The 20,129-nt window shown below is 43.0% G+C and overlaps 1 protein-coding gene across 1 annotated transcript; it reads left to right on the forward strand.

The window, feature by feature from the left end:
- The first annotated feature begins 282 nt into the window (after positions 1-282).
- Positions 283-19,468, forward strand: LIX1L (limb and CNS expressed 1 like). Its single transcript, XM_081842509.1, has 6 exons — positions 283-708; positions 9,695-9,858; positions 11,556-11,696; positions 13,451-13,546; positions 18,452-18,529; positions 19,097-19,468. Exons 1-6 carry the CDS (start codon positions 360-362, stop codon positions 19,337-19,339), a joined length of 1,071 nt encoding a protein of 356 aa, XP_081698635.1. The 5' UTR covers positions 283-359; the 3' UTR covers positions 19,340-19,468.
- The last annotated feature ends 661 nt before the right edge of the window (positions 19,469-20,129 follow it).

Here is a 20,129-nt window from a genome sequence, read left to right on the forward strand (position 1 = left end):
CCTGGGGTGTTCACGACGGCGATTGGAGGAAGCCCCTCCGAATACCCCCGCCTCCTAGCTTGGGGACTTTGCATTTCCATTGGCTGAGTCCTCAGCTCAGGCACCTCCCCCGCTCCGGCCGAGCTGTCATTCGTCAGCTCCTCCTGCTCCATCCTCCTCCTCCGCTCCTGAGGTGTTCGCGACGGCGACGGAGCCGAAGCCCGCCTCCTGGCTCGTGGAGGGTGCTCCCATTGGCTGAGCTCTTAGCTCGGGCGCCTCCCCCGCTCGGGTGACGGACACTTTGGCATGAGGGGACGGGGGCCGAGCATTTCTTTCGCCCCTCAGTCGCTCGACGGGCCGCCGACGCCTTCGCGCTCGCCATGATGATGGAGTCGCTGCGCGTGCAGCGGCTGCAGCCGGGCGTTGGGGGCACGCTGCGCTCGCTGCGGCCTGGCGTGACGGCGGGAGCGTCCCTGGCGGTCGCCTCGGCTCCCCCGCCGCCGCTGCCGCCGCCCCCGCCGCCGCTCGGGCTGTCGCTCACCCTGGGGCCTCCCCCGCCGCCGCCGCCCCCGCCCCCGCTGCCGCCTCTCCCGCCGTCGCTCTTGCCGGGCGTGACAGCCGGATCCAGCCCCCCGGGAGCCGCGGCGACGGGTCCGCCCGCCGTGCTGAGGGAGGCCGTCGAGGCCGTCGTCAGGAGCTTCGCCAAGCACACGCAAGGCTACGGCCGCGGTGAGGATGAAGGGCTGCCTCGGCCCCCGTTATCTGCTTTGCGCCTCTGGGCGTGTGCAGAGTGCCTGCCTCACCCATCCAGGCTCGCATAGCGGGACCAGTTGCCGTGCCTACCTGGCAGAGTTGTTTTGTTGTTGTAAGGATAAAGGCGGCCGGGGAGGAGCCCTACAGAAGGCCCAGGGTTTCTAGGAGGAAAAGTGGGGTGGAACATGTAAGGAACGAGGTCGAATGTATCCCGGAGGGAAAATGGTCCCGCCTTCCCATTAGCCAGCCGTTTAAAAAAGACTGTAAGCATGTGGAGTGGTCCTGTCTCTTCTGATGGACAGCTTTTTAGAAGCGAGGGCTGAAGCATGTGCAGAATTCAGTTGCCTTCTCTTAACCGCAGCCTCTCTTGCAGTGCTGTTGTCACATCAGTCAGAAAACTTCATTGCACTCATTTTGGTGCCTGCTATCTGACAACATCTGAAGGCAGCCCTTTAGGGAAGTTTTTAATGTATGAGGTTTTATTGTGTTTTTAATATTCTGTTCGGAGCTGCCCAGAGTGGCTGGGGAAACCCAGTCAGGCGAGGTATAAATAATAAATTATCATTATTATCGTTAAAAATGATTTTGTTTATAGTCATTCTTTATTATTATTGTTATAGATTAAATTTATATACTGCCCTTCATCCATAGATCTCGGAGTGGTTCACAGCATAAAAAGTTTAGATAAGCCTATTTAGATATGTAGGAATGTTGATGTGTGTTTTAATCTGTTTTTAGCTTATTGTTTGTTATTTTTTAGCATTTTAAATAGCTGATAATTTGGTGTGTTTTTCTGTAAACTGCTTTGCAGGTTATTGCTTTCTTTTTAAACCAATCAAGCAGTGTATAAATTTTATGAAACAAAAAATAAGTAAAGCAGAACAAGGGAGAAGACTTGCAGAATACCTAGAGCTTCTTAGAGGAAAAGTGAGATAGAAATGTAAGAAATGAAGTCAAAATGCCTCTGAGCAAAAAATTGACTTGACTTTTTACTAGTCAGCTGTTTACATTTAAAAGGTGAGCTGAGTATCTTTCTTTGGTGACAAGCAACTGACTACTGGAGGAAAATTGTCCTGTGGATTTCAGTAAGGGAGTGTTGTGGTCTGGTGAACTGGGGAGCCCCAGTGGTGTGGATTCTTGAGTTGGGGGATCTTGGAGAGGGAAGACAGTAATTGGGAGGTGTTGGTACAGGTGTTGTGCACCTGTAGTTCTGGGTAGAGAGGCCCTCTTCTTCCCATCTCCAGCCCTTGATTGCTTGCTAAGATTGCTTGCTTCCCCGCTGAAAATTTTATTTGTTCATTGATTTAAGTACGGAAGTTAGCATTTTTGGCTTCTAACTATTTGAAGTAAAAATAAGCTATTTAAATCCTACACATCTGAAGCAACCATTGTTTCTTCTGTAGCCTGATGTGTTATGTGGCTTATGTTAAGTCCAACCATAGGGTAGATGTCTAAAATGTTTGTTTTCAGCTAATGTTAAATGAAGTGGTCTTCCCCCGCCCTGAGAAAGCTTCCCATCAATAATGTTCCCTCCCATCCTTTTTTTCAGTTTGGCTGTATTTTTTAGCAATGTTTTGTCCCTGTTTTTGGATGAAATGGAGCCCAGGTTCTTCTTGTCTGTTTTGGGAAATGTTTTCTAGCCTGCTACAATTTTTTTGTTCTGGGATAGTACAGAGGGCCCTAATTGTGAACATAATTCAGGGTAGCCTCAAAATGGGCCAACTTGAAGACCTGTTTGGTTGGCTTATGAAATGCAGGAAAGAAGCAGTTAAAATGAGTTTTTGCAAACATCTATGTGGAAAAATGTTGTCCTCTGCTCCAAATGGGGCGACTTTGTGACCACTTGGGGTGTCAGATGTTGGCCTACAGCAGCAGCAGGCCCAGTAGACGCCGCCTTGCAGGTTCTAAGCAGCAAATGCTTGGCAGGCAATCTGTGACTTAAACACAACACTGCTTTCCTGGCTCTGAAAGGCTTTAAGGCCATGTGGAATCATTTACTCTTTCCTATTTAATATGCAAGTCAGATGTGCTGTCATACACAAGGTAGGGACTAGAGTATGTGATCCAAGGCCATAAACAGTGGATATAAATAACAGCCAGTGGTCTGACTGTAAACGTCTTCACTCTCAGGTAGGAAATGTAAATATGAACTGCTGCTTTTCCTACTTGTTGAGGTCTTTGAAATATAAGTTCTTTCAGTGAAATGCAATGAAAGGGGTTTTTGAACAATCACTCTGGGCAGCCCCAGTCAGCACAGTTGTAGTCCGAAAGTTCTGGAGGGCAAGGGTAATAGAGGGCTAGGTTTTTATGGATGTGCTGAGGCTTCCTGTTTAAGTACTGTGTCCAGTTCTGGGCACCACAGTTCAAGAAGGACACTGACAAACTGGAACGTGTCCAGAGGAGGGCGACCAAAATGGTCAAAGGCCTGGAAACGATGCCTTATGAGGAACGGCTAAGGGAGCTGGGCATGTTTAGCCTGGAGAAGAGGAGGTTAAGGGGTGATATGATAGCCATGTTCAAATATATAAAAGGATGTCACATAGAGGAGGGAGAAAGGTTGTTTTCTGCTGCTCCAGAGAAGCGGACACGGAGCAATGGATCCAAATTACAAGAAAGAAGATTCCACCTAAACATTAGGAAGAACTTCCTGACAGTAAGAGCTGTTTGACAGTGGAATTTGTTGCCAAGGAGTGTGGTGGAGTCTCCTTCTTTGGAGGTCTTTAAGCAGAGGCTTGACAACCATATGTCAGGAGTGCTCTGATGGTGTTTCCTGCTTGGCAGGGGGTTGGACTCGATGGCCCTTGTGGTCTCTTCCAACTCTATGATTCTAAGATTGGCATTGCTTTTGCTGCTGAACTGCAGTCCCCCACCTGTAAGATGTGGCATTTCTGTATTCTCAACAGGGCATCCAACGTACGTTAGGGTATGGCAAGTTCGTAAGATAACCCGAGCCCAAACCATTCAGGGCTTTAAAGGTTGTTAGGAGTTCAATGAACTAGACCTAGAAATACATTGCCATACAGAGCAAATGGTACAGCATTGGTGTTACAACTTCCAACCAATGATTGCATTATGTACTGGTTGAATTTTCTATTTTCTCTTCAAATGCATTTCCATGTAGAGGACTCGGTGTCCCTAGTACAGTACATGGATAACTCAGTCTGCTCTTTCCAGAAAGCAAGAGCATTTGAAATACTGGAGGAAGTAAATTAGGATGTGTGTGTGTGTGTGTGTGTGTGTGTGTGTGTGTGTGAAAGAGGTCTCTATTTGTCCTCTCCTCTCCCTCTTCAGAGAGAATGTGAGAACAGATAGCAATCTGATTGGGCTTTATAAATGATATTAAGCCTAAAAGAGGATCTCTTTATGAGAGTAGTTTGGGAAGAAAATAGAGGGAGTTGGGCAAATTCATAGTCACACTAGCTTTTTGTATGTATGGAGTGGGTTCTCATTTCAATTAACATAAACCTGGGTTTCTTTTTACTATGCAAATCTGTGTAGGCTTTGTGTTTTGTTTTGTTTTGACTTTCTTTTTTTCCCCTTTTTTGCTGCTCAGTAAATTCCAGTCTTATAAAAAACCAGCTAGTATTAATATGGTACATGGGTTTTGATCGAGAATAGCATTCTGTTAGACCCAAATATATGTGAACCCTGGCATTGAAATGTCTGATACTACTTCTGAACCAGCAGTTAAGGAGATTCATGTAGCATACTTGCTTTACTTAGCATATTGCCTCTACCTTTTCCTTCAGCTCACAAGCAATTGTTCTCTCTTCAGTTATTTCCCTATATTCTGAAGGACTACATACACAGTCTTCAGATTACCTGTGTAAACATAAGCATAGTCTTGTATAAATTAGCTTGTAGAAGTTGGGAAGACATCCTAGAGCAGCAGCTCATACTGTTTATATGTGCTCCAAGCCTGAGGTAGAACTGAAGTAACAGCTTTCTCCCGAGGACCAAAGACAAACTGTGTAAAACCAACTGTAAAAACTAGTGTGGACAGTGGCTCCTGTTGTAATCTTTAAGCACACTTCCATTCCAACATAAGTCAGCTTCATTTCCACAGTGCTTTGGACAGCATTGCTTTTCCACAGTCTTGTTGGAGCCAGTAAGCAGCCTCTGGAAAGCTGTTCTTCGTTAAGCTTTTTATCTCCTATGCGGTGTTTGCATACTTTGAGGAAAGGCTCAGCCAATTCTTCATGGAAACCTGGACATCTTAGACATCATTGCTTGCTTTTTCAAATGTTTCTAGCCAAAATAATTATTTTATTTTTCCTTGGGCTTTTCCATCTTCCTTTTAAAATCAGAACCTCTAGGCTGCATTTATTTAAAACACAAGTTAGTAGAGTAATCTAGAAGAAGTGCTACAGCCTACACACAGTTTTTGTCTTCTTTTAAGATGTCACATTAATGGGGTTCTTAAGAATGCTAGTGACCAAGAAAGCATTGACCCTTAGATATTGCAGAATGAATTCCATCTTCATAGTGGATTAATATATTTTGACAGATTGAAAAGTATCTCTTCTGTAATTAATCTGTGTTGTGCAGTATTGCCACAAACTCTTTCGCTCTCTCAGTTAATATTCACTTTTAAGCAATAAATATAAAACAATAGCACTGCTGTTTCTACATATTATATTAAAATGCAAAACAGGACTTTGTTTCTAAGCTCATGCATTTTTGCAATCTTAAATATGAAACTATTTTGTTGTATCTTTTCTAACCAAAATATTCATACTATTTGTGCTTAAGCTGCTAATGCTGGTTTCCATCTTCTAGGGAAGTACTAATTTTAGTCAAGGAGTGCGGCTGCTTAGCATAATTATCCACTGTCTGGCCTCATGCTTCTTTCACAAACATAACACTTTGCAGTACAAAGGGGACAGTGTGTAATGGGATCTTGTCTGGGCTGAGAATAGAACACCCATGCTCTGGCTACAAAATACCATTTTTGCTGCTTTCAAACATCGCAAACAGACACAAACTGGTTGGTTGCTTTCTTGACACATGATGAATTGATATTGTGTCATGAAGATTCTAGATAAATAACGTGGGGGTTTACTGGGATAAGAGGGCAAGCTAATGGCCAATTATGAGAGAACAAACAGACAATTTTTAGAAGCATAGTGAGCAGTATTAGACTATTCACTCTGTTTGGCCATAGCCATTTCCACACTGAGCTAGAATGCTATTTGTTTTATTTGGTGTGTATTCAGCTAAGTCCTACTGGGTAGACCCATTGCAATTAATGAACCCAAGTTAGTCATATCTGTTGACTTCAGTTGGTATACTCTGAGTAGGACTAGCACTGAATACCACCCATATACTCTAGAGGTATGCTTTTTCACTTAATTTCACACTGCATGCATGGGAGTGGGGGCATTACAGTGCAATATACATCCTTCTGTCCATGGGTGACTTATGCCATCTGTGGGCACCAGATTATCCAACTGTTGATTTCAAGCATCATAACATAAATCTAGAATGTTTATTTACCACAGAGGTATTTAGTTCAGCTGACGGGCTGCTTTTAACAGTTAAATTGACCCAGCCCTGAAATTTTCTCTCCCAGTTTTTGATGCATGAGTAAAGCTGCCCTTTGAAAATAACAGTTGGGCTTTGGTAAGTGACCTGGGTGTGTGTGCATATTTTATGTGTCACCCAGGGTAGAATCTGCTTTAGGGGAATTATTTCGATTGATTTTTTTTGAGCAAGCAAATAAAAGGCATACTAACCTAAAACTGCTAATATATTTGATGTGCATTATGGGTTTGGTTGCTCTGTGATAGCTTGACAAACTACTACAGAAGAAGACTTTAGGTCTTCTTTGGAATGAAAGTGCATGTTTGACATTAGTAAAAATAAATCTTGCTTGCCCACATTTGAATTCCAGGGATTCAGTGGTTTCCCATACAGCATACTGCACAGATTGTCTATGGTTTCCTGTGAGTTCCTTTCATTAGTAACTGCTGTGTTTGTGTGTGTGTGTGTGTGTGTGTGTGTGTGCATGCACATGTGTATAAAGGAAGCCCCAAATCTGAAAAATCTCCATTAATAGTCATTCTTCAGAATCTTGCTGAAACTATTTTAGCAGCCTATGTATCTATTATGACTCTTCTTCCTAGAGCTAATCAAGCTGTTGTTGCTGTTGTTGTTGTTGTTTAGTCGTTTAGTCGTGTCCGACTCTTCGTGACCCCATGGACCAAAGCACGCTAGGCACTTCTGTCTTCCACTGCCTCCCGCAGTTTGGTCAAACTCATGCTGGTAGCTTCAAGAACACTGTCCAACCATCTCATCCTCTGTCGTCCCCTTCTCCTTGTGCCCTCCATCTTTCCCAACATCAGGGTCTTTTCCAGGGAGTCTTCTCTTCTCATGAGGTGGCCAAAGTATTGGAGCCTCAGCTTCAGGATCTGTCCTTCCAGTGAGCACTCAGGGCTGATTTTCTTAAGAATGGAGAGGTTTGATCTTCTGCAGTCCATGGGACTCTCAAGAGTCTCCTCCAGCACCATAATTCAAAAGCATCAATTCTTCGGCGATCAACCTTCTTTATGGTCCAGCTTTCACTTCCATACATCACTACTGGGAAAACCATAGCTTTTACTATACACACCTTTGCTGGCAAGGTGATGTCTCTACCTTTTAAGATGCTGTCTAGGTTTGTCATTGCTTTTCTCCCAAGAAGCAGGCGTCTTTTAATTTCGTGGCTGCTGTCACCATCTGCAGTGATCATGGAGCTCAAGAAAGTAAAATCTCTCACTGCCTCCATTTCTTCCCCTTCTATTTGCCAGGAGGTGATGGGACCAGTGGCCATGATCTTCGTTTTTTTGATGTTGAGTTTCAGACCATATTTTGCGCTCTCCTCTTTCACCCTCAATAAAAGGTTCTTTAATTTCTCCTCACTTTCTGCCATCAAGGTTGTGTCATCTGCATATCTGAGGTTTTGATATTTCTTCCGGCAATCTTAATTCTGGCTAGGGATTCATCCAGTCTAGCCTTTCGCATGATGATTTCTGCATATAAGTTAAATAAGCAGGGAGACAATATACAGCCTTGTCGTACTCCTTTCCCAATTTTGCTAATCAAGCTAATTCACATTAATACGAAAATTCTTTTTCTTTGCTGTAGATTTGCATGGAGAAGAGAGATGGTGGTGGTTCTGAAAAATCTAGATTTGATTCACCCCACTTAATCAATTTCTGTTGCTCCTTGCACTTCCACAAATCATGGTATCCATCTGGATTGCCTAGATAGGGTGGGCTGGAAGACACCGTTTTGCAATTGTTCCATTCCTTCCTGGAGGGTAGAGCTTCAAAGATGCTATTAGAATTTGACTACTCAACTTCATCAGCATTGGCTAATGAGGTCTGCAGTGTTCTACCTCCATCCTCTGTTTTGCTTAGCATCTAAATGCAGCTACTGTACTTGGAGAAGTTGTCTGGAGATGTGGGATTGAGTGCCATCAATATGCTGATGACAAGCACCAGTTACATTAATTCTGGGGAGGCAATAGAAGTCCTGAATGAGCTTGATGAAAGACTGGATGTGGGTGAACAAGCTGAGATTGAATTGAAATAAGGCAAAAGTATAATTATCTGAAAAGCTGATTTGGGGTTAGGCATCTAGCTTCTGTTAGAGCTGATAGCCCTCTGCTTGAAAAACCAGGTTTATGCGTGCTTGTGCTCTTGATCCTAGTATTGCTCCTTGGTACCCAGATGGTAGCTGTGGGCTTAAATGGTTTTGTATAGCTGAGTCCTGTGTACCAGCTGCATCTTTTGCTGAGCAAGGCAGATTTAGCTATTATAAAACATGTCCTAGTAACGTGAATCAACCTTAAATTCAAGAAAAGATAGGTCATAGCATTTTATAAAAATATATAAAATAAGTTGGATCATTGCAATGTGCTCTCCTTGGAGCTGCCCTTTGAAAAGAGTACATAAATTTTAACAGGTGCACAATGTGGCAGAGTTGTGACCAAAACATTTTTTAAGAAAGAGATCTAGAATATGGTTGTTGTACCAGATTCTTTGCCTTACAGTTTATTTCCAAGTGTAGTTCAAAGTGCTGCTCATTTCCTTTAAAGCCCTAAATGATTTAGGACTAGGGCACCTGAAGGTTGGATTCTGTCCACCTACATAGCTCTTCATTGGAGACCCAGTTCAGTGTTCTGCCACCAAGTGAAACTTTTCTGTTGACAAGACCTTTATTTTTGTGGCTTTGTAACTCTCTGCCCAAAGAGGTGGGTGGTCCTAATAAAGGTATTCTCCTACTGTGGATTTCTGATATTTTTTCTATGGCCCAGTATGGCTTAATTCTTTTTTGTACATCTTAAAAATACTTGTATGATGTGCTATCCCCAAATCCTTAAATTTGCTGACAAATACCACATATGAATCTTGAATCAGCCGCTTGCTTTCTCATGTATGTCTGTTTCAAAATCTAGCACAGAAAAATATTATGAATTGTGCTAGGTGTGTCTTGGCAGGTCAGACTATTTAACCTGCCCACTCTCAAACTATTTTCAGTTGCATCAGAATAGCACACAAGGCATGATGCAGTAGTATCTTTGTTTTTAAATGTCAAGAGGGTGCCTATTTTTAGGGGGAAATGAGTTGCAATTTCATGCTCTAAACTTTTTTCCGCCTCAAAACAAGTCCTTTGAGGCATTTTTAATGTCAACCTGAGTATAGTATTGTATGCCTTAGAATAACTTTTACTCAGTAACTATCACCACAGGCTTTCCTTTTCCCCCTCTAGCTTTGGACATGTCCCAAGGATGCTGAACGTCTAAGGCAACATTCTTCAGATTTGGCTGCTGACCCATGGTCATGGTTGAACCTGTCTTTGTATCTCTCTTGAGGGTGGGGGGATGATAAGCAGCAAATGAAGATTGTAGATTATATTCCTCTTGCTGCCTTCTGTGTAACTACTCTATTATGATATATGCCTCTTTCTCTATTTTCAGTCAACGTTGTGGAAGCTCTCCAGGAATTCTGGCAGATGAAGCAATCACGTGGTGCTGATCTGAAAAATGGTGCTCTGGTGGTTTATGAGATGGTCCCATCGAACAGTCCTCCTTATGTCTGTTATGTCACATTGCCTGGGGGGAGCTGTTTTGGCAGTTTTCAGGTTAGAATGTGTTAACTAGATGTTTTGATTACTTTTTGTTGTGGTGGTCTGGAACTCTGATCTGGTAGGGTCGATTAAAAGTTCCTTAGGCTGTGTACAGATGGCTTTAGTGGAACAAAGCCAGAAAATTTCCCTTCATACCACAACCATGGCACTAGCCCTGATCTAGTACAGGCAGCTAGAGAATTGTACAAATATATCCTGGCGATATGAGAGGTGCTCCATGGTCTGTATGTGTGTATGATTCATCACGGGCACAATCTGGTAGGCGCAACAGTTAACGCAAAATGTGCATGTATCTCTTGCATTGGTGCTAATTATGTTTGGGAGGGCTTGACTGTCCCCAATAAAATGGTTCTGGATTTAATGGTGACTTACTGGGCAAAAATGGTGTCTCTTTTTAAGCTCACCTCACCTAGGAGGTTTTGCTTGATAGATGCCATCAATTCCTTTCATCAAAATGTGTGGCCTGTCTGTAAGGGAGTGTTTTCTCATACAGTGGATAGCTCAAAACCAATTTTCCCATGTGCAGGCGTGTGTATGTAGAGGCATGCTTAAGTTTTTTGCCTCTAATTTCTAAACCAGTGTTACCTGTTCATACCAGCAGGCAGTCCTTGACGGGAGCATCGTTGTGGTGTGTGCATGTTTGATTTCTGTTCTGCAAATGTGACTTCAGCATGCAAAAATTGGAAATAGTGTTGTTTCACACACCACAATGATGAAAAATACTGCCAGTGCTCCTTCAGCAACAACTGGTGGAAATAGGCATGCTGCATCCTTTCCTTTGGGCTATTGGAAACAAAATGGCTAGCTTGTTTTTCGGGTGAGGTGCAAATGGAGGTAGGGGGTGTGGCTATAGATAGCATCCAGCAAAACATTTCCGTACACATAAAAACCCACACGGTTGGGTAACTTGTAATTTTATATTCCATTTTTACACTTAGCAGGCAGTTTGGGGAAATCCAAGTTTGGGGGAAAGTGTGGGCTGCCAGTTAGAAGAGCTGGTTGTTATATGAATGGATACTACAAGACTCACAAATTGAGACACAAGCAGCCACAAGCCTGCATTAAACACTTGTGTGGATTATCCCTTAAAGTCCATCCAATTGCTGTAGTAAATCATAAATCTCTTGATTGTCCACAACAAGTGTGTGAAGCATTATGGTGTAAGTGTCATTGTGCCATAAACTTCAATACATCTTCCTTCCTACCTCAATTTCGGTAGGTTACAGACTTAACACTTGGAAGTCCAGGGTGGCTGTTAACTTTTGGCTGAACCCGGGCTCTGTGTAGTGGGCTTAAAACAGGTATCCTAAACAAGCAATCCTGGTTTCTGAACTGCCTACCCACTTGGAGAACAGCAATGGGTGTTTAGAATAGGGTGTTCACAGCTTGGTTTGATCTAATTAATTTTGTTGACAGACCCAGCTGTGGTATTTCCTTCTCCAAATAATATGTGCTGACTTCAGCTGCTTGTGTAATTCTTGTATTGTAGATGACTGGAGTTTCTGGGTTTAAAGAGCCCATTCCTAATGACTTCAGGATGTTGGAGAGCACCATGTCAGCATGCATAGCTGCAACCTAGTAATTTGGGGTAGAAATACATACTTCATAGTATGTGGGATCTAACTGATCTTGGCTTTCGTGATTCCTGTTCTTAAGCATGCCCTGTTCTTCTGTCTCCGCCCGCCCCCTAGTTTTGTCCTACCAAAGCTGAAGCCAGGAGGAGTGCAGCAAAAATTGCACTGATGAATTCAGTGTTCAATGAGCATCCGTCCCGGAGAATCACAGACGAGTTTATTGAGAAGAGTGTCTCGGAGGCTCTGGCATCTTTCAATGTGAGTGTTTTTCAAAGCCCTGCGGCTATAATTGGTGGGGACAGAATTGCTGGGAAGCATCACAACTCCATGGGAAGGGAAATTCTTTGCATCTGGAAACCCTTATTGGCAAGGTTTCTAAAAACTCTGGGAATGTCATCAAAATAAACTGTTAAACACCCACCGAGCCCATGCTCTCTTCTGTATTGAATGCAGAGCTTTTCCCGGTTGCATTTTTGTTAATTTGCCCTTGACACTTTCACTACACCCTGTGTGGAAGCTCTCTGGAGTACTAAACTGTTCTAATTCCAGAGCCATGCAAAAGCACACCAGAGTTTTCTGAGCTCTGATCAACATTCTTGTGAAATACTTTATAAAAAAACCAAAACTGATAACTCTCTTCTTTTTGTGGTTCATGGTGGGGGTGGAATGTTTGATCTGGGTTCAAATCCTGACTCTGTCATGGGTTTATGGGACAGCCTTGAGCAAATTGCTCTCACCTCACCCTTTTCTCTATAGTGGGAATAAAGCTTTTCAGTGTTGAGGAAAAATAGAATAAAGATCCTAAAGCACTATGCAATTGTGAGATCATAGGTTTCATTACACTAGACATCTGTTTATCTGAAAATCAAGTTCATATATTTTTGTGTTTGATATATTCTGCATTAATTACCTGCTTCCAGAAGGAGTGGCTTCAACTATCACCCAACCATTGCTTTTCTGCTGTAAATTACCAGCAGAATTGGAACTGCCTTTCTACACATTTGCTTTTTCTATGTATACATTCTGCTACATATAGAATTAGAGTGCCACAGAGTTCTGTCCCAGGCCTAGTGGTGTTTAACATCTTTATAAATAACCTGGGTAGAGGTTATGCTCATTAGATTTGCAGATGACACCAAACTGAGTGGTGCTGAAGGCATCTACACACCTGTAGAGATTGCACTACTCTACTGCTCTATGGGTTGTGGGGGGAGTCCTGACTTTCTGTAGTCTGAGAATAGAAAAACCACGGGGGGGGGGACAGGGGGACAATATTTGGATGGTGCCCTGTAAAATGTATGACAATTCCACTCTAAATGCCTAGTGTAAGCACTCAATGCTTGATTAATAAGACAGCAAAATGTTTTAAAGTTCATTGTATATCTACACTCTAAACTTTTTGTTGTGTACATATTTAGGTGCCAAATAATCTTAGGAACCATAATATGGTGAATAGTGGGGGTTTGGCTAAATTGCTAGCCATACTCTAGCTGAGCCACAGTTCTAGGGACTGGAAGTGTGAATGCCTATTAAACTAGATGAACTCTGGTTTAGTTATTTCTGTGTGAGTGTAACTGGAATGCCTGTTGTGTGGCGTGAGGAAGCTTATTTGTGAACCATCAAATTGAGACGTAAGAGTCATTCTTAAATAGCTTGTGTATCTTTCTTCAGCTGCCCTGCAACCATAAGAAAATGGCTATGTTTATATGTTATGCTAAACCATGGGTTAGTGCTATGTGTGTGAGCTGGAATGAGCCTGAGCAAAGCCTTGAGCTTGTGAATTCACCCTTCCCTCTCTTTTTTGGGTATGGACAAGAGACAGAGTTTGCCAGTGTTTCAGTTTCTCTTAATCTCAGTATAGTCAGTTTGTTTATTTATATACCGCTTTCCCCACAAATACATTTTACTCAGAGCAGTCCACCAAGGCTGCCCTGTCTGAGAAAAATGCTGTGGAAATGCCTCTTTAGAGGTCTGTCTGCCCTAAGCTCCTTGAATGTTTGTCTTTCTTGCAGGGCAATAGAGAAGAAGCAGATAATCCAAGCACAGGCATTGGTGCTTTCCGCTTCATGTTGGAGTCAAACAAAGGAAAGTCCATGTTAGAGTTCCAGGTACTCTTTTTAATATGATTAATCATTCCTCCGGGGCTGGCCCTACCATTAGGCAAAGTGAGGAGGGAGGGAGCTGCAGCAAGTTGTTGGGGAAGAAGAGGAGTGTGTGCCATGTCGGCCGCCTTGTCCTAGCCTGTTGCCCTCTGGCGCTGTGGAAGACACATTCTCATTACCAGTATTAAAGTAAGATTTTTCTGCCAGCCTGATCAATCTATGTACATGGAATGAGAGGTGGCTCCGCCTTGTACTTTGCCACAGGCAGCAAAATGTGTGGGGCCAGCCCTTCATTCCAGCCTTGTGTGCTGTATGCATAATGGGACCAGTCAGGCTGCATAAAAAAAAAGGCCTATTAAATGCAAAGTAGAAAGGGAACCCAAGTGGTTTAGTAATGCAGTATTTTTTTCCAGTTCAGACATACACTGCTGAGCAGCAGAGGGCTTAATTTGCTACAACCCAGGAAGATGAATATTTTAAGACTTAACACCTCTGCAGTTAGCTTTAAAATAGGTACTTAAGGGATTAAAGCATGTAATCGATTGGGGAGTAGAATGAAGTGATAGCTTTTGAATTTCTTACCAACTCTAAATCCTCAATCTTGTGACAATTTAAGGAATTTATGCTTTGTATTTATTCTGCTTTTAGGAGGAGAGAAATTTGTCTAGTTATTTTCACTCCCTCCCCCCCGGACCACTTCAAAATTGCTAAGAGTTGTGATGGAACACTTACCGTATTTTTCGCTCTATAACACACACCCAACCATAACACGCACATAGTTTTTAGAGGAGGAAAACAAGAAAAAAATTATTCTAAACGATACAGTGGATGTATGATTTTTGTGGTTCATGCTGTGGCCACAGACATGTGATCTGACGGTGAGTTTGGGGTAGCCCAATGCAAAAATCCTGAGGATTTGTAACCATGTTTTTGCACCACTGCGGCCCCAGGCAACAGTGGGTGCGTGATTTTTTTTGGTGCAAGCTGTAGCCATGGACATGCTATGTGATCTGATGGTGAATTTGGGGTGACCCAGTGCAAAAATCCTGAGGATCCATGTGGATCTGTGCTTTGTAACCACATTTTAAGTGGGGAGGGAAGGAAAAGCACTCAAGGGACAAGGAACACGCATGGGGTGGGTGGAGAAGGATGCTGTTAATAATGCAGAAGAGGGGTGAGTATAAGAGGAGAAGGCTCCTCTCCTCTCCCGCTTTGCTCCTTTAAAGCAAACAGGCTCTGCTTCTCTCCCTCCTCCCCGGCTCGCTGAAAAACTTTGCTGTGATTTAGCCAGCTGAGTGGGGAGAAGAGAGGGACAGAGAGCCTGCTTGCTTTAAAGGAGCCAACCGGACAGGAGCCGCTTACACGAGTGTAAGCGGCTCCTCTCCTCTCCCGCTTTGCTCCTTTAAAGCAAGCAGGCTCTCTGTCCCTCTCCTCCCCCCCACTCAGCGGCTCTTCTCCCGCTTTGCTGTTTCAAAGCGAACCACGGAGGAGGGAAGGAAGGGGAACTATGGATCCTCTGCTCACGATTGCAGCAGATCCCCCGCCATCCGTAAGCATTCGCTCCATAACACACACAGACATTTCCCCTTACTTTCTAGGAGGAAAAAAGTGAGTGTTATGGTGCAAAAAATACGGTAATTGTTTTTCTGCCTGTTGTAGCAGTTGTAATGCACTGTGCTAGATGCTATATGATTTTTCATTTTCATTTTATTGCTTCTTTTATTTCTTATTGATGGTGTTTGAATCTTGTAGAATTCACATTGTAATACAATAAAATATAGTATAAGAAATAAAAGAAGCAATAAAATTAATAATTAATATGAATATTTATTGTGATGGATGTGCCGTCCCCCTTCTTCAACCAAAATCCATAGACATGCTGTGGACTACCTGAATCAAGCTCATTAGCCATTTGTGGCCCATGGACCACAGTTTGAGAACCCCACCTCTAGTTTATACTGTAGTGGGACTTGAAAGCTTAGTGTCTGTGAATGGCAGAGGTATCATGCAAGATGCCTAAGCAATTAAACCTTAAAGTGCACTAATGGAATGTTAACGTTGCTTATTATGTGTCTAGGAAATTTCTGATGATCACACTGTGCTAGCAGCACACTGAATAGACAATAGAGAGACATTCTGTCAAGGGAAAATTGGGCCCCAGAGTTTCACTGCTAATGGGCTGGAAAGGAGCCAGATTTGTTTTTTCTTTTTCTTTTTGAAGGCAGGTGCCTCAGACTGTGACTGCAAATCAGCTTCCCTGGTGCTGATGTCTCCTCTAGTTATGATAACATTGCAGTAGGTTAGCAGAGCAAGGTTTATATTAGTGGCCCCGCTTATACAGAGTGACTCAGTTGGTTATGTATTACTCCTGCTCTTGCTGTATTTATGGACCTGCCTGCCTACGTGAGGGAAGTTTATGGGATAGTTTTTGGGCTGGGCTGCTGCTGGCCTTCATGCAGTGTTGTAGCTCTAGGATTCTTAGTGGTACATGCACACAGAAGACCCAAACCATGAGAATCTCTGCCGGACTTCACAGTCCTTCTGTGTAAGTGTCAGGGTATTTTCCCAAGGCAGCTGGAATGGTTCTTCTAGGCAACAGGCCTGCATTGTCTTGAACTCTATCATGCTGCATTTTTTGCTAGCCTCCTGGACAGACAAAAGGCCTTTGTAAGAGCTGGGATTTTCACCCATGGCGCTGTGATCCCTCTGCCATATGACACTGTTTTGGAGAAAAACAGCTGGGGAACAGTTAAGCTGGCACTCAATCCCTCTCCCCACCCCAAAAACTTACAACAGATTTGTGGAGGCTCTTGGCTTTTCTTTTATTAGGGGCAAATGCACTTGGTAGAATTCTGCCAATAATTTTGGGTGATACCAATTTTTTTAAAAAAGGTTTTTATTTATTTTCCATGGTACAGAAGATACATTCTGAGAAAACAATTGTTACAACAGTAAACAACAAACAACTTGTTCCAATATGATTATTACATAGCATGACAAAAGTCTGTAAAGTTTCTTTTTATTATTCTAAAACATCATGCCACATTTCCCCATGAGCGTTGGGTGGATTCCTGCCACAGTCTGAAAAATTAATGTATTCAGTAACATTTGCCATATGTTATAAAAGGAATAGGGATTGTGTTTGTCCTTTCCTGCTCTGACCTGACATGTTAGTTTCTTGCCCAACGCTATTGGCCATACGCTGGTGTACCAAGAATTGAAGTTAAGCCCAACATCTGGCTAAGTGGTCATAATTAGGGTAATCTTGGGCAGACAGGATAAAAGGCCAAGTAGTGCTAGTGCATGATATATTTCAGTGGTTTTGTTATATATCAAGCTTACTTCTTTAAATATATTTTAATGATATCGCAAAGCCACCACATATGGAAATACGTACCTTTGACTGTGCACCCCCTCCAACAATTAGGGTTGACTTCCTAAGATATATGGGATAGCCTCACAGGTGTATAGTGCCACTTATGCAGAAGTTTTAATGAGGATTCCGATTTTTGCATAAACCAATTTCAACGGTATCTTGGACTACAAAGCAGTCCACTTTTCATTTGCTATTTGTGCTTCTATGTCCATCTCCCACAGCGTTTTTGTGTACAAAAGATTGCTACATTTTAGATTTATTAAAGCTTTATAAATTGATAAAGCTATACCCTTAGAGAATGGAGAGGGTTTTGGCCTCACCAATTTTATGTATTTATACCCTACCCATCAAAATCTTTCCCAGGGTAGTTTACACAAAAGTCCTGTATAAAATAATTAAGGCATACAATAAAACACAAACAACCCACAGTCTAAAAGCAGCATAAAGCCGATAAACATGGATTTATAATTCAGAGTTTCAAAGGCCTGGGAAAAGCAAAACATATTTCCCTGTTGCCAAAACGACACCATAGCAGGCAGGCACCCTGTCAGCCTCCTCAGAGAGAACATTTCACAAATGGAGCACCACGACTCTGAAGGCCCTTTTCTCTAGTCACCACCCACCACTTCTGTAATGATGGAAGCTTAGAGGAGGGCTTCCAAATATGATCTCATGCAGTTAAGTTCTTTTAGAGAGGGCAATCCTTCATTCTGACTCCTCCCTGTGAATGGACTGAAAGGAAAATCCCAACACTTTGGCTAGGGCCTGGAACGGACTGGGAACCTGCATGTATGTGTCTCTTCTCACCAGCAAGAGATGTTTCCAGTGCCTGGTCACTGTTAGCAGCCTCACAGCTGTATTTGGAGTTTCCACACCATTTTCAAAGGCAGCTGCATGTACAATGCTTTCTCAGTAGTCTAATGGACAAGGCTACCAGAACATGGTCAACTGAGGCTTGGCTATCTTCTTGGTCTACAACAGGTAGCAGCTGGTGCACTAGAGCTCCATGCCACAGAAGCAGGCAACCAGCAACTCCAATAACAAGTGTGGTTCTATGAGCACTCCCAAATGGTGGTCCTGCTTTATTAGACAGAGTACTGCCTAAGTAGATTTAAGCACCACCTTCATAGACGGATGAGCTATCCACTGCCAACAACACCTCCATTTTGTCTGAATTGACCTTGTTTATTGGCCTTTATCCAGTACATTACAGACTCCATGCACTGGTCAGTGCTTCCAGAGTCTGATGAAAAAGAGAAACAGAGTTTGGTGTCATCCCCATGTTGACGATGCCTCACTCAACATTTTCATGTAGATGTTAAAGAGTGGGTGGGTGGGAGCAAGATGAAGCCTTGTGGGATGCCTTAGAGCTGAGCCATAGTAGGCGGTGGAGGTGTCTTTTTCTCTCTCAGAACATCTAGGTACACTTCCTCTGAGAAGCATTTCACCCATCAGTGAACATCTCTTTAATTTCCTTCTCTTTGCTTCATTAGTGTTGAAACAGTGCTTAAAATTGGGCTGCTTTCCTTTGGCAGGAGCTGATGACCGTCTTCCAGCTGCTGCATTGGAATGGCAGCCTCAAAGCCATGCGAGAGAGACAGTGCTCGCGACAGGTAAGCAGAGCCTGCAGATGGGATTCCTGAACCTTTGGACTGACAATCCTGTCTTCTGTGTGGGATTCATGTGGCTGGCAGTGGATTCTCCCAATGCAGTATGGGAGGGTGAACCTGGGTGTTAACCCATGAATGTCTTTGTAGTAAGGGCTTTTATATGTCACCATTTCCCTTCAGCACAGGCTGGGTAAGCTTCCCTTTTCAACAGAGTTTATTTGAGTATACTCACCTGGGTCTTCATGGGGCTAGTGACTTTGGCTAGATCTACTTTCCAGGCAGGCACACCAGCAAGAGGTGATTGCCTAAGCTTTCTTGTTGCTCCAGCCCTCACTACTGCATCTTAGTCATGTCTATCTGTGCCAATCAATTTCTGTTTTCCCAGTTGTCTTTGAAGTCCCGCTTAAAGTATGCACCATCATCTCAGTGGCAGATGGGCTGGCCGTAGTGGTTCCTCTGTGGTTGGTCCCTGCTCATTCCATTCCATTCCACTGCCCTGGTGTTTGGGAGACACTAGCTTAATCAGTCAAGTGCTCATCTGCTGATCTCTCTCTCTTTCCCTCCCGCTAGGAAGTGTTGGCTCACTACTCTCACCGTGCTCTCGATGACGATATAAGGAACCAGATGGCAATGGACTGGGTCAATCGGGAGCAAAATATCCCAGGGGCTCTTTCAAGGGAGCTGGCCTCAACAGAGCGGGAATTGGATGAAGCCCGGCTGGCTGGAAAAGAGCTGCGGTTCCACAAGGAGAAGAAAGACATTCTGATGTTGGCAGCTGGCCAGCTGGGGAACATGCACTCTTCCAACTGTTGAGAAACCCCAGAGAGCTGTTCTGTTTCCCCTTCCCTACACTCTCACTTCACAACCAACTTCCTAATGGGGTGTGACCTAGAGCTTGTTACAAAATTGAAGGGGGCAAAATGTCCAACCAAATTCTTCTAATTGGCTTTCAAATTTTTCTTACGTTATCAGTCATGCAAGATGCTGTTTGGATTTTGGATTTTTAAGTCTAATCTGGTTCTGGATTGTTGAGATTTGGCAAGTAAATAACCTATATCGCCAAGCAGGTAGATACACCCACCCCCTTTGCTACTTACACACAAACACCATTTTTCAATATACTTCAGCCAGAGAGAAATATCTCAAAATCTGAAAGTTGAAACTTGGTCAGGTTGAGTTTGTTCATAATTGAGCTTCAGTTCTAACCTGAATCACATCACTTAAAGAGTGTGCACAGATGCCTCTTTTTGAAGAATAGGGGCCCATTTGCACATTTTTAAAACCTCTTTGCTAAAAAAAAAATTCTGTATAGATTTTATAATGTACTTGGATATTCTTAGTTATCTTTTTTCTCTTTGGAATAGAGAATTTCTTATTGATTCACTATAGAGCACATTTTTAAATGTAGCCTTTTTAGTGTTAAATATACTAATACTCATTTAGTCCTCAATTCTATCCAGGTACTATACAGTATTAAGTGGAAATGTAGCATTGCCAAGAGGATACTAATTTTGCCATGGATATAAGGCATAAACTGTATGTTAGGCAAATGTATTCCTGCAGTTTATGTAGTTTGATACACTCCTTTTCCCCTTGCCACCTG

Source organism: Podarcis erhardii (genome assembly GCF_964252035.2).
Source record: "Podarcis erhardii genome assembly, chromosome: 15".
NCBI lineage: Eukaryota > Metazoa > Chordata > Lepidosauria > Squamata > Lacertidae > Podarcis > Podarcis erhardii.